Source organism: Poeciliopsis prolifica, unplaced genomic scaffold (genome assembly GCF_027474105.1).
Source record: "Poeciliopsis prolifica strain line A6 unplaced genomic scaffold, Auburn_PproV2 SCAFFOLD089, whole genome shotgun sequence".
In the NCBI taxonomy this organism is placed as follows: domain Eukaryota; kingdom Metazoa; phylum Chordata; class Actinopteri; order Cyprinodontiformes; family Poeciliidae; genus Poeciliopsis; species Poeciliopsis prolifica.
The window spans coordinates 290,462-304,945 of NW_026562464.1; the positions used below are offsets into that span (position 1 = coordinate 290,462).

Genomic DNA, 14,484 nt, shown 5'->3' on the forward strand with positions numbered 1-14,484 from the left:
GGAAGTCGATACAATGCTGCACATACAACCTCCACTCCCTTTAGCACACGAAGCTCTCCAAAAAAAAACTACTGATTTCAGCTTACTCAAGCCAAATATATGAATGAAAGAAAAGAATCTTTTATCATCTTTAATGAAAGATTTGTATTGAAATCATTTAGCATCTGATAATTAAATACAAACAGTTCTTTATCTGTCAGCGCTGAGAGCCGTGTTTCAGCATCAACAATTGGGGACCAACGCTGCATACTGTCGATGCAAAGAGGAACAAAAACAACCTTGTCCTGTAGGTTTGGGTCCAATCTGTTGAGATGCTTCTGAAAGAAAGTGCATCCAGTATATTTCAAATTTTACAGAGCTGAATGAAGACACCACCACATAAATATTTATGGAACTGGATTTATTGGCTGGGATGAATGGAGCAGTCAGTCGACTGCCTAACTGAATCAGGAAAGGCCTCTCAATAGTTCACCTTTTAAACAGTCTACGATGAGGAAGGAAGAAATCAATAGCAGAGTTGCAGAGAAGTCAACATTTATTTAAAAATGTGCTGTTTACATGTAGGGAATGGGTCCAAACAGAGCAGAGAGATTTCTACATTAATCTTAACTTCAGCTCCCAACTTTCACACAATTAAAAGAAAGAATAAAAACAAACCAGCAAACATCCTTTCCTTCAGTTAGAAGACATCACAGTTGTCTCAGAAAACCATCCATCCCTGTTCCACAAATGGGTGAAGAAAATATCGCCATGGCAACTTTAAAGTACATGCTGAAAACAAAGCAGTCTCACACAAGTCAGCTTCTGTTCAGCTTTCAAACCCATTTTAATATTCTTTTTGGAGCACTTAAATAACATGAAACTAATTGTGATTATCCCGTCGTGATGGACACAGGATCACAGGTGGCTTAAGTCAGTGAAAGTCTCGATGCAGACGGTACGTGTCCCGTTTCTCCAGCAACAGCGCCACGGATGCTGCAACCTCAAAAGTTGATGGCTTTTCCGAAGGACGCCGCCAGGTTGGCTTCTCTGAAAGCCTCCGACACCGTCTGCAGGACGAGGGCAGAACAGGCAGGAAGATGAGCAGGAGGTAAAAATGGTGACCTTATAACAACTCCAGCTGCATTTCCCTCCAACTATAAAACTGTGCATATTGATTTTACAAAAATATATTTGCTTAATTGAAACACATCAATTTCAAAAAGAAAAAAAACTGGCTTAGGATGAGGTGGTTTTTCCAACCATAGCAAAACACTTTTGTCACATCGCATAAGTCATGTGATCAACAGCAGGATGTTACTACTGGAGAAAACGCAGAAGAAAACAGGAAGCTGTTGAAGAACAATGGATTGTTTTAGTTTTTTTCTCACAGCATCACACAGTTCAGAAAAAGTAATTTCATTCCAACATGTTGAATCCATAACTCTTCTGTAAAATCACCAACTACAATTTCCCCAAACGCCTCATAAGTAGCAGCAACTAAAGAGGCGGGGCTTGTTGCTGCAACTCAAGTTTATGCATCCGTGACTTTAATTTCTCATCTAATTGAAACACTTCAATTGTAAAGTTGTGGTTAACATTAGCAGAATATAGACAAAGATTGGCACATATTTGTAATGGAGACGCAGCGACAGACACTACAGAGGGCAAGAATAACGAACGTGAGTGAAGGAATACCTGTTTTAGTTTTGAAATAAATACCTTTGAATCGTTGAATTATTTGGATATCAACTTGTCCAGCAAGTCTGATGAAATTGAGCTTCTAATCAGTTAGTGACCAGGTGAGAGCATAGCATCACTGACCAGTGGTAGTCAGGGATCAGTACACTGCCACAACTTAGGCCTCACTAGCTTTCCACAGTTCCTTACGCTAACCCTCTAGCGTTAAAAAACATTTTCACTTTCTTACTTAATGCACTAAATTACACGAGCCAAATTAACCATTAATATTTACCTCATGATATTTCTCTCTATATATGCTAACATCTTCTGTTGAATATTGAAGGGTGTTCTAATGGATAAGAGATCAAACTTATAAAATATATTTTGAAAAATAACTTTAAAGTCACTGGTTTAAACCAGTGACATTTGGAATGAGAAATTTTGTAAATTTTCACATTAAACCTGGTAACTGTTCTTTCCTTAAAGGGGCGGTATTGTATACTTTTCCAGTCACATAGTGTCATTTTAAAAGTAAGGCAAAATCAAATAAGTTATCTTGGTTGTTCTAAAAATGTTGCATATATAAAACATAACTTAAAAGAAATCTGACTTTGTAATTTGATGCCTTGAAATGGACCCAAACCAAGGTCCATTTCAAGCTCCGCCCACCACCGACCTAGAAAATCTCACGTGGCCGGAAGTCTCACAAACAAAGCCTCGCGGTGCTTTGTTTCTATGTTAACATGGGGTCTTCCACTTGGACTGATGGAGCATTTCTGAGTCCATTATTGCATCATTTCTGCTGGATTTTCACCAAATATCAGCTGCAACAGAGGAACCAACAAGTTCATGTCATCTTTTTCGGATGACATCAAGATGTTTGAGCCGCGATGCCTCCATCATTATGCACGGAACAGCAAAATGCTTTCGGTCGATGAGGAAAACGGCAGATCCTCACACCCTCAGCATCAGTATAGCTGTGGACAAGATCACTGATGCTTACTGTTCTTGCAAGGCTGGGTAAGTCGGGCTTCATCGTTTTGTAGGTTACTTTTGAAATCAGTGGCTGATTCCTGTGGTTTGTTGGCAAATGTTTGAGTGTGCCCAGGCCTGATACACTGTACTTGGTGCTAGAGTGGCTAACACGAGTAACAGTTTAGTCAAAAGCATATTCTGCTAAAATAAAATCTTTACTGCATGCATATTGATCTGCTAACGCAGTGCTTCTCAAATAGTGGGGCGGGCCCCCTTTGGGGGGCGCGGTGCGATACTTGGGGGGGTGTGTGATCCTGGGGAACAGGCTTTTTTTTTGGCCGTACTAGTAGAAAGTGTAATTGCGCACAGTAGGCGTCAGTGGCGATCTCATTGTTACTTCTGTCACGTTTGCGACAGTGCAACATTTTACGACTTACAAGACAACAGGTTTGCCTTGGTTAGCAGTGTTAAGACAACAAAAAGCTCCGACTGCGTTCTGTCTATGGCCTCCGTTATTCAACAACCCCCAACATGAAAAAGTTTTTCACAGGGATGAAAAGAAAAGCGGAGAGAGACAAAGATAATGAGACAACAGAAAGTCAACCGAAAGCTAAGAAGAGGAAATACGACGAAGCGTATTTAGCGCTTGGCTTCACTGTGACTACAGTTGGAGAAGAGGAAAGACCGGTGTGTTTGCTGTGTCTAAAAATGCTCGCAGCGGACAGCATGAAGCCAAATAAATTAGCGCGTCACTTAAATACGTTACATCCCAATCACACCGATAAGCCGCTAGAGTTTTTTCAGCAAAAAAAAAAATGTTAATAAGGAAAAAATGTTATGCAGAGATGGATAGTCATGGTGGGGAGTGGGGGGCGCGAATAGTTTTCTTCTTGCTATGGGGGGCGTAACGGAAAATAATTGAGAAGCACTGTGCTAACGTAAGACTGTAGCAGACAGGCGTCAAGGTGTAGAATTAGTATCAGTCCTGCCATTATGCTGTACTTCGCTAAAAGATGATGGAGGTGTTTGTTATTGATTTTCTTTCATTCAGACAGAAAGAAATCAAATCAATAATACTTACACCAGCACAGACTCCTTTGATCTTGTTGATCCTATGAAGGTTGAGCTGCTCATGCGGTTTTGCACAAGCTTTGATCCAAGCAAGGCGTTCTGCTTCTGATTCGGAAATCTGTGAATTTTACTACCACAAATATGATCAGGATACCTGACATCACCAGCACAGATTACCCACTGGCAATGGAGAACCATTCTGTTTCCATTGTTGATCCGAAAACTTTCTGCCGGTCTGCAGTGTAGCCTGGTGCTACATTAGCATGCATTTACTAATGCATGCTAATGTAGCCTGGTGCTACATTAGCATGCATTTACTAATGCTGCTGGCTGAAATGGAGGATGAGATCCGCCGGCAGGTGGGAGTGGTATACAGCCAGGACAGCCAGTAAAAGTTTGACTCATTTCTGCTGTGATTAAATACAACCAGCTTACAATGGAGATGAACTTACTCAATTTACTTCAAGAATAGTTGAAGTAAATTGACTACATTAGCATGCATTTACTAATGCATGTACATTAGTTTGTGTTTGTGAGACAGCCATGCATGTGGTAGCACAGCTGCTACATAGAATGAGCATCAGCCAATGAAACGCGGCCCCTGTGTCAGGTCCATTGGGCCTCTGTCTCTTTAAGAAGCTCTTTCCAACACTCTGCTTCCAGCACGTCATCATGATGCCATTCGGAACAGTCTTAGGAGGTAAGTCTTCAATGAGGAAACAACTCTACAGCTTAAATCGATAGAAAATAATTTTCCATGAATTTTGAACAATTAAAATAGATTGAAATGAATGTGTAAACCATTATTCTTATTGGTCTGTATGCCTGCAGGTTTCTTACTGCTGGGATGTTAAAGTGAGAGTGGGGAAGAGAACGTACTGGATGTGCGTGGCAGACCCGAGCGACATCCTCACAGGAAGCTCCGTACTCCATGGCCAGAGCAGCTTCATTGACCATCTCTCCAGCTCCCTGCATCAAAAGACAACCATGTCATCAGACCGGGAGAGGACAGTCACAGTTTTATCATGATATTTTGCAGTACTGTCATGATAATGAGAGAAGTAACAATAAGAACTATTTATTACTCCTTTGTTCGGTAACTTGTACCTCTCCAGTTCTGTGCCACAGCAATTGTAGTCCTTCAAAAACAATTTCTGCTCTTTTCACCAGTCACACAAAGGAGTGTAATTTGTGTCATTAAACTGCAACTACTAACTGCATTTAATCATATATATGATGCTTTCTTTGAACAAATAGTGGAGAAAATATTTATCTTGGCAACAGAGATTTTTCTTTTTTTAAAAAACATCATTAACTGGAATTTATTGTGACATTAATAATTTAATCTAAATTATTACTACAATAAGAAATTAATCAGGCTAAATGATAACATTATAAATGCACATCCCTAGGTCAGACTACAGTGATACGATGAAGTGATACTGATCTTGAATGTCTGACTTGTCTCAGAGCCTTTCTACAGCATTTTCTACTCAGTGTGAACTGTTCTCAACTCTCACCGTTCCAAGGATGTGCGCTCCAAGCATCCGATCTGTCTCCTTGTGACTCAGAATCTTCACCATGCCGTCGGTGTCTGCGTTAGTCTTGGCTCTGCTGTTGGCGGCAAAAGGAAACTTGCCAACTTTGTATGGGACACCCTAGGGAAAAAAGTGACAGATCCATGATTGAATATAAACCGTTTGACAAACTGAAAACATGCTAGTGCAAATTAGCATTTTTGTCTGATGAACTATTTAGCCAGTTGTATCCTTTACTGTGATCTCTGACACCAATAGCACCTGACACCTATCATCTGTATGTTCTTTAAAATGTATAGAATATTTAGCCCAAACCCTCCTATGTGACTTAGAACTTTTTCTCAACTCTACTGAAACTGTAAATGAACCAAACGTGAAGCTGAAGCATGATGGGATTCTGACCTCCTGTTTAAGCTGCTCTTCTGTCTTCCCCACCCAGGCCACCTCAGGGTGGGTGTAGATGACTGAGGGAACACAGTTGTAGTCTATGTGCACCGCTCCACCAGCCATGCCTTCGATGCAGATGATGCCCTCATCCTCAGCCTTGTGGGCCAACATCGGTCCAGCGATCACATCGCCAATTGCATAAATGCTGATAGGAGAAACAGGAGGGTGGGGAGGGGCAAACAAAAATATTCAGAACCATTTAGGGTTTCATAACTGCATGCATTCTTTTAGCAGACTTATTTACAACACTAAATACAAACAAAGCCAACAGAGTACTCTTGGCTCACTGCAGTTACATTTTTTTCAAAAAATTATCTGATTGGACGCAGTAAAAGAAGGAGGAGTTAGCCTGTCAGTGAAGCTATACAAGCAGCACAGATGTCCCAAATGCTAATGCTAACACCCACACTTCACATTTCTACAAACGTCCCATGACTGATCAGGAGTCCCTGAAACACTTCAACGCTGAATGGATAGAGTAGGATCTTTCACCAATCTGATGGCTGAATAACCTAAATAACAGATTAAAAGCAACAAATATCTTTCTCATTGAGTTAATGTCTATGCATTCAGAAATTTAGCTGATAAAAGCTTTTGAATTGAAAATGTTGCTTATTGTGTCAATAGTTTGATTAAAATTCAGTTCATTAATTACAGACACTCAAATCAACTCAAAAATTGTAATCGAATCCCACCACAAATGTATATCATGTCTGTAATTATTAGCCATAAAAGCAGTATTAATATTGGCCCAAATTTTTAGATTGGTGTGAAATAAATGCTGATCATCTGTAAAATCTCAGAAATTGTTCAAATATTATTTTAGACCGAAATTAAAGAAATTGCTGACCGACGCCCTGATCTTAGAAGCTCAAAATACTTTCTTTTACTGCTAAACTCTAATCTGAATAAGTGAGTGAAATGTTGTCTCCTTGGTTGTGCGTGTTGGTCCCGTCATGGGCTGGACACTGGACCACCCCAGCTCTCATTTACTGATTCCTGGATGAAGGCAGCAGCAGGGCATGGACGGCTGAGGTTCAGTACGTCAGCAGGTGAAGGGTCGTACCCATGCACTTTGGTCTGGAAGCGGTTGTTGACCGGTATGCGACCTCTGTTGTCCAACTCGATGCCGACGCTCTCCAGACCCAGATTCTGGGTAAATGGCCTTCTGCCGATGCAGACCAGCAGAACGTCACATGTCAGCGTCTCGTTCTTTCCGCCAGCCGCCGCCTCCACTCTGCAGAGTCAAACCAAAACCATTTACAAACTGTCTGACACTAGAAGCGTGTTCTTCTTCTCCTCGTCAACTCACGCTACGTCTATTTTGCCGTCGGGCCTCTTGGTGGCCCCCAGGACTTTGGTGCCCAGCTTGAACTTGAGGCCCTGCTTCTGCAGGATACGCTGGAAGTTCTTGGAGATTTCCATGTCAATGCCCATGCCACCCACATGGCCCAGAAACTCCACTGCTGTCACCGTGGAACCCAGACGCTGCCACACCGAACCCTGCAACAGGATGGACATGTTGGTGAGAAAAATGAGCAAAATAAGAAAACAGATGAACTTGAGGCAGGGGAGGCATATCAGGCTAACCAGCTCCACTCCTATAACTCCGGCTCCGATGACAATCAGTTCCTCTGGCACTTTGTTTAGGGACAGAGCTCCAGTCGATGACACAATGGATTCCTCATCAATCTAACAAAATACAATAAATGCTTTTAGTAAGAATGAGAAACTTCAAAAGTTCCCTGCAGCTATAAATAAGTGAAAGATGGTACCTGGATCCCTGGGAAGGGGGTGACCTCTGACCCTGTGGCGATTAGGATGTTCTTAGTGTTGATAACCTGCTGGGAGCCATCTGCTGCCGTGGCAGTCACCTGATTCTTACCGGTTATTTTACCGAAACCGTTAACATGGGTTACCTGAGCAGAGAAAAGAAAAAAAAACACAGGAAAGAAAAAGATCAACTTGTAAAAAAATATCTGAGCTTTTAAAATGATAAGTAAAGCAACATGAAGTCAGACTGACTTTGTTCTGTTTGAACAGATGTGCAATTCCTCCAGTCAGGGCTTTGACTGCACCACTCTTCTGAGCCATCATCTTCTCCAGGTTTAATGAGATTCCAGAGACTGAAAGATGACAGAGAGACGATGAGAAACAGCAGAGCCCGTTACAGCCATATCCCAAAATGTTGAAAATGAATTCTACTGAGACTGATTTAAGAGAATAACAGTGCATTTTTAAGGGGGTGGAGTCATGCATTTTCCAGACACATAGTCCCATTTTATAACTATGCCATCTTCAGATGTTATGAAAATTATGTACACACAAATGACTTCAAAGAAATGTGACCTTGCAATTTGACACTTTGATATTTGCCTCTGTCTCTTTAAGAAATTCCTAATCTTTCCGACATGCTGCCTTCAGCACACGATCACAACACACCACAAAATGAAGATTAAAGAAATAAAACAAGAAGCATTGACTAGAACTAGCTTCTGCATGGATACATTCAGATTCATAAGTGTACATTACTTTAATCTGTATTCTTTACATTCAGCTTACTTTCAATGCCTCTGCTTTCAAAGTCTTTGCCGTGTGCCATCTTGTACAAGTGGGAGTTGTTTAACAGAGCCTAGAGTCAAAAACAGAAACAGAATTAGAAAAAAACTATTGATTCATCACAGCTTAGCTAATTTATGTGGCATAAAATTACAAAATGCATCTTAATGCATCTAATCACACAAGCCAGTCTGATTAGTTTTTGCACTCAGCAAGATATTTGTATTCATTTCCTCTTTGTTCTCAGTGTGAAGACATTATAAACACACTACCAATAGACCCAGCAGTAGATGGGAGCGTTCGGAAAAGCCAAAAACCACATCAAGCAAGAGCAATCTGTTTTTGGGAGTTTTTTTTGCAAAATTTAATAAGTGATGTCAAATTTTGCCATTTCTGTAAACCTATACTTCCAAATATACGTATTAAAAAAAAAGCAATAAAAACATGGCGTTTTCTACAGCCGTCTGCGTCTCTTTTTGCATAGAACGTCACTCCTGCATCTGCAGTGCTGTCTGCTGTCCATATGAAAACGAAAATATCCACAATCCTCCTTAAGTGTAGCTCCTTTTCCACGATGTAAATGGTGTGTATACTTATTCTTGTTTTCTTAAAATATACAATCATCTCTTTTATTTACACTCCAGAGCAGATGATCAATTCAATAGCGTTCCATAAACTGTACTCAGCTTCATTCGACTACTATGTTACAGAAACGTTCTGAGGTTTTCTGTGAGCAACAAACAGAGAATGATCACATCACCATGGTGACAGTAAAAATGTTTCATATCATGTCCATTCTGGGACAGCTTGGCAGTCGTCCCAGAATGACCTGCACTGGAACAAAATATTCTGCTCTGTATGTAATCTACACTTTTTTCATTTCACTGGAGGAATGGACCTGCAACCTGGAGCAAGACACAAAGTATGTTTCACTTCCTGCCACATGAGGATTAACTTTTAACTTTTGATTTTTGGTTGTTGTTTTTACATAGATTAGATCTGATTTAATTTTATTTCCTCTACAATATTCTTGTTTCATTTTTCTTTGGTACATGATTATGGCAATCTCTCATAATCATACGAGTTCATCTTTCCAATTTGCTTTCTATTTAATTTCATGTTAGTCAAGTTTTTGTCCATTAAAAAAATGGCATTGATTAAAATATCATTTTTGTCTGAGTTAAAATGAATGTGGACTGAAATGAGCCCTTTCTTCTGTTTCTTTCCAGTTGTATATTATATTTCCATTCAGAATACTGGGAATGATATTGACATTTTTAAGCTGAAATGATGGATCATAAACTTGTTTGTTACCTTTGAGGGGATGCAGCCCACATTGAGGCAGGTGCCACCCAACGTGGCATTCTTCTCCACGCACACCGTCTGTCAAAGGAATCAAAAAGTTTTCAGAACAAAAAAAAAAATGTATTTATTCACTTAAAACCCACATTTTCAACAAAAACATTGACTTCCTCTAGGTGATCAGAGATTTGATTAACCACTAACTTGTCCAGGAGCCTGCTCACCTTGAAGCCAAGCTGTGCTGCTTTGATGGCTGCGACGTAACCACCCGGACCGGAGCCGACCACGGTGACGTCTGCATCGACTGCACACAACAAATGAAGGAACATTTACTCCCAGCAGAACAGAAAGAACATAGAACATGTTGTTTCTTTAGTAAATTAAAATAGAATATCTCGGTTGGGTCTGGGCTTGTCATGACACCAAGGACAGTAAATTGGCCTGGAAGTTGTGACTAAACAATAATAATATTTTGAGACCATTTTCAAGTATATTAATGATAATGGCATAATAACATCAATAAACTTTCAATTCAAATAAACATTTAACAGTGGAAATGGGAGACATTTTGAATATCCAAAATAAATAAAACAATATGAATTATGAAGTCTCTGAAATCTAAATTGTCCTTCATAAAAGGAGTTCTCCAAGAAATTTGGAATTTGATGAAAACTTTCTAAAACTGCTGGCTGGACTTGACCACAGGTCTCTGCTTAGTGCACCTCCAACAATCACTCGTCTCAAAGACCTTGTGTTTCCTAAACATGGGAAAAAGGACTTACTTTCTGCTTTATCAGCATAAGTTCTGACAGACAAAGCCATGGCTCCATGGAGCTTTAAAGGGAGGTGGTGACTTCTCTGTTGAGCAAATCAAAGTAAAGGTTAAAAACGCCATAAATGAGAATATTGTTGTTCTGAGACCATTTTCAAGCAATATAATAATAATGGCATAGTGATTAAAATATATTGATCCTCAAGGATCAATAAACTTTAATTTTATTTTATGAACATCCATCCATCCACCGCTTATCCAGGTCGGGTCGGGGGGTGGCAGCTTCAGAAGGGCGGCCCAGACTTCCCTCTCCCCAGCCACTTCCTCCAGCTCCTCCAGGGGAATCCCAAAACATTCCCAGGCCAGCCAGGAGACATAGTCCCTCCAGCGTGTCCTGGGTCTTCCCAGGGTCTCCTCCTGGTGGGACGTGCCCGAAACACCTCACCAGGGAGGCGTCCAGGAGGCATCCTGACCAGATGCCTGAGCCACCTCAACTGGCTCCTCTCCATGTGAAGGAGCATTGGTTCTACTCTGAGTCCCTCCCGGATGACCGAGCTTCTCACCCTATCTCTGAGGGAGAGCCCAGCCACCCTACGGAGAAAACCCATTTTGGCATCTTGTATCTGCAATCTTGTTGAGGGTAGGAACGTAGGAATGTAGATCGACTGGTAAATTGAGAGCTTCAGTTTTTGGCCCGCAAAAAGCAAAGATGCGATCCTAAGGCCACCAAAATTGATCCTCTCAACATCGGGTTCAAGCGTTGCCACTGCGACAGGCACCAACAACCTTGTGGCCAAAGCTTTCATAAGACGCCTCGGAAATGGAGGACTGGAACATGATCCACTCAGACTCAATGTCTTCCACTTCCCCGGGACATTTTTGAAGTTCTGCCAGAGGTGGGAGTTAAAGCTCTGTCTCACAGAATATTCTGCCAGACATTCCCAGCAGACCCTAACAACATGTTTGGGTCTGCCAAACCAGGATCCTCCCCCACCACCGGAGCCAACTCACCACCAGGTAGTGGTCAGTGGACAGCTCCGCACCTCTTTTCACCTGAGTGTCCAAGGCAAACGGCCACAGATCCAATGACCAAGTCGATCATTGAACTGCGGCCTCATGTGTCCTGGTGCCAAATGCACCAGCACATTTGGCACCAAATGTCCTGGTGCAGGTCATTTGGTGCTCACAACCCTTATGTTGATACCTTGTCTCATCTTGTAAGTTTAAGGTATAATTACGTCACAATTGTAAAAACAAAAAAAATTAAATGCTTAATTAGCTAAATAAACTGATGACTAGACTAGAATATTAGGTCGCAGGTATTTCACATAACGATAATAACCTCTGACAAAGTGTACAAAAACTGCTTGTCTTTATCGTGGCATCTGTTACTGGGGGGTGGAAGAAGCCTGTCCTCGAAGTTTATGCTTTAGAACCAGGTACAATTAGTACATAACTATTAAGGTCATTCATTTATTATGCTACATTGATGTGAATAGTATTGAATGGGAGGTAAGCATTCCTGCTGGAACTGTGTACATTTCAACACAGTTGCAGGGTTGGATGACGCCTAAGTAAAAATAATAGCCTGCTTAGCTGTTATTTTACATGTCAGTCTTGCATGAAAACAAGCCATGGTCTGCAAGAATTGCAATATTAACTCATTACTTAACTATTAAATCTTTGCAGTGAAAGCCAGCAGTATGAGTTGTACACACCACTTTACCAGATAATGTCTGTTAGCAGAGCAGCTAGCCACCCTCTAGCTGGCTAGTCCAAACAAATGCCTCGTAAAAGTTGCTGCGGCCGCCGCTTGGTGAACATTGTACCAGAAACCAGGCTCATCCTTACCGTGGCGAGAGAACGGTACAGCTGAGTACAGCTCTGCATTTTGTCTGTGTCCCTGACAGAGAGGAAGTAACCTACAAGAAGGTTAGCCGAGCAAGGAAGGACTTATGAAATTCTTCTTCTTTCTAAGGACGTTGGCAAACCACCACCAGGTCGAATTACTGCCACCCTCTGTATCGGAGTGCGAACTCCCATCTGCTCACAATCACAGAAGGAAAGTTAAATGTATACTTTTCTTCAAGATAAATACTAAGCCCATTAATAATAACAAAAAATAAATAAATCAACAAAAAATAATGAACTAGTTAATTAATTAGTTAATTATTTGTTCTCAGAAGATGATATTGAACTCAACTCTCAAATATTTAACTCAAAAATTACAGAAGTTATGGAACCCTTCCTTAAAAGAAGTCAAGGAAATAAAAGGAAATACCATCTGCCCTGGCTAAATAATAACTGTAAAAAACTTATGAAAGAAAGAGACATTTTGCTTAAAACCTCTTTAAAATCTGGATTGACTATTGATTTACCTCCATGAGGAATAAAACAACTAATGCATTGCATAAAGCCAAAGCAAATTTCTTTTTGGATGTTATCAAAAGTGCAAGTGGAAATGGCAAAATCATATGGCAAAATATAAACAAACTGATCCGTAAGGAACATAGAACGGTCAATAACAGTCTGGAAATAAAAGTGAATAATAAGTTACTGACTAATCCAAAAGAAATAGCAACTGAATTCAATAACATTTTTATTTATTCTGTTAATGAAATAACAGATGTTCACTCAGTCAGATATACCTTATCAGTCTACTGATCTCAGACAACCTAGGTTTAACTTAGAGCAAATCACAGTTTGAAGTTGCTAGAATAATTAAATCAATGAGGGCCTCGAAAGCCAAAGATGAATATGGGCTTGATACACAATTTTTAAAAACATATATAGACACACTAGTGTGCCCAATAACATATCTGATAAATGCATCCATCAGAATGGCAACAGTTCCATCAGGTTGGAAGGTGGCTACAGTCTCACCAATTTTTAAATCAGGAGACAAAACAAATATGTCTAACTATCGTCCAATCAGCATCCTTCCTGTTTTCTCCAAGGTAGCAGAAAAATGGATTTTGAAGCTGCTGAATAAACATCTCAGCTACCACTCTCTTCTGCACCCCATGCAGTTTGGGTCCCGTCAGTATCATTCTACAGAAACGGCAAATTGTGTCTTCGTAGAAACAGTGAAATCTCTGCTTGATAAAACCACCTGCGTTGGTGCAGGTGGTTTTAACTTACTTAATTAACTTACTTTAATTTTGCAGAAGTTGCACTCATCTGGTTTCAGTTTTATTTGTCCAACAGGAGACAGTCTGTGAGTGTAGGGGGCACAATCTCGTCATATCTTCAATGTCCAGCAGGGGTCCCCCAGGGCTCTATTTTAGGACCAATATTGTTTTCCATGTATATAAATGACTTGCCAAATGTGTGTTCACATGTCCATTTCCAAATGTATGCTGATGATGCAGTTATCTTTACATCTGCTAAAAGCACCCAGGAAGCTTCATCAAGTTTGACATCAGCTTTGGAGAATATATAGCATTGGCTTTTACAGTCATCTTTATTATTGAACCAAAAGAAAACTGTTTCAATGATGTTCACAAAAACCCCATAAAACTGGAGCGGTCCAGTGTGTTCCTGGGGGGAACAGAGCTTGACCTTGTGCAGGAGTTCAAGTACCTCAGAGTCACACTGGATCCAACACTGTCCTTTAAAAAACACATTAAACTCACAGCAAATACAATCACATTAATCTGAATAACTTTAAACAAATCAGATCAACGACAATTAACTCCGCAAAAATGTTCCTGTTGGCTCATTTACATGAGCCAACGTATTAATTAAAATATGTTTTAAGCTGGTATTTTCCCATATGATTGACAGAAGACTTTTAAAAAATCTGTCAGTTTCATAAAGCTAAAGACAGAAAAAAAAACTTGTCACCTGTTTAAACGAGAGACTGTAGTTTCATGATCTTCAACAAATGCATCTGGGGAAGGACCAAATGGTTTTCCTTCAGAGTTTTATAGAGGATTCTGGCATATGTTATACAAATTCCATCTGTAATAATGGATTTTGAATGTAATTGCTGCTCTTTCATTCTAATAAGGGACAATGGCATATGCAAAGACACACAGAAGCACACAACACAACCTCTGATCTCACACTAACCGTCTTGAATGTTTTTGAGCTTTTAATAGGATTAAAGTAAATCTTCTCAGGACTTGAGCTGCAGCCGTCTGCCGTGTTCTTCGT

General features: G+C 40.4%; 1 protein-coding gene across 1 annotated transcript; it reads right to left on the bottom strand.

Annotated features, from left to right (window-relative positions):
• Nucleotides 1–115: 115 nt before the first annotated feature.
• Nucleotides 116–12,305, bottom strand: dldh (dihydrolipoamide dehydrogenase). Its single transcript, XM_055022717.1, has 14 exons — nt 12,178–12,305; nt 10,337–10,412; nt 9,779–9,858; nt 9,567–9,635; nt 8,256–8,325; nt 7,719–7,819; nt 7,469–7,612; nt 7,284–7,385; nt 7,006–7,196; nt 6,760–6,930; nt 5,649–5,838; nt 5,229–5,366; nt 4,588–4,677; nt 116–1,049 (listed from the first exon to the last, which is right to left on the bottom strand). Exons 1-14 carry the CDS (start codon nt 12,214–12,216, stop codon nt 984–986), a joined length of 1,527 nt encoding a protein of 508 aa, XP_054878692.1. The 5' UTR covers nt 12,217–12,305; the 3' UTR covers nt 116–983.
• Nucleotides 12,306–14,484: the final 2,179 nt, after the last annotated feature.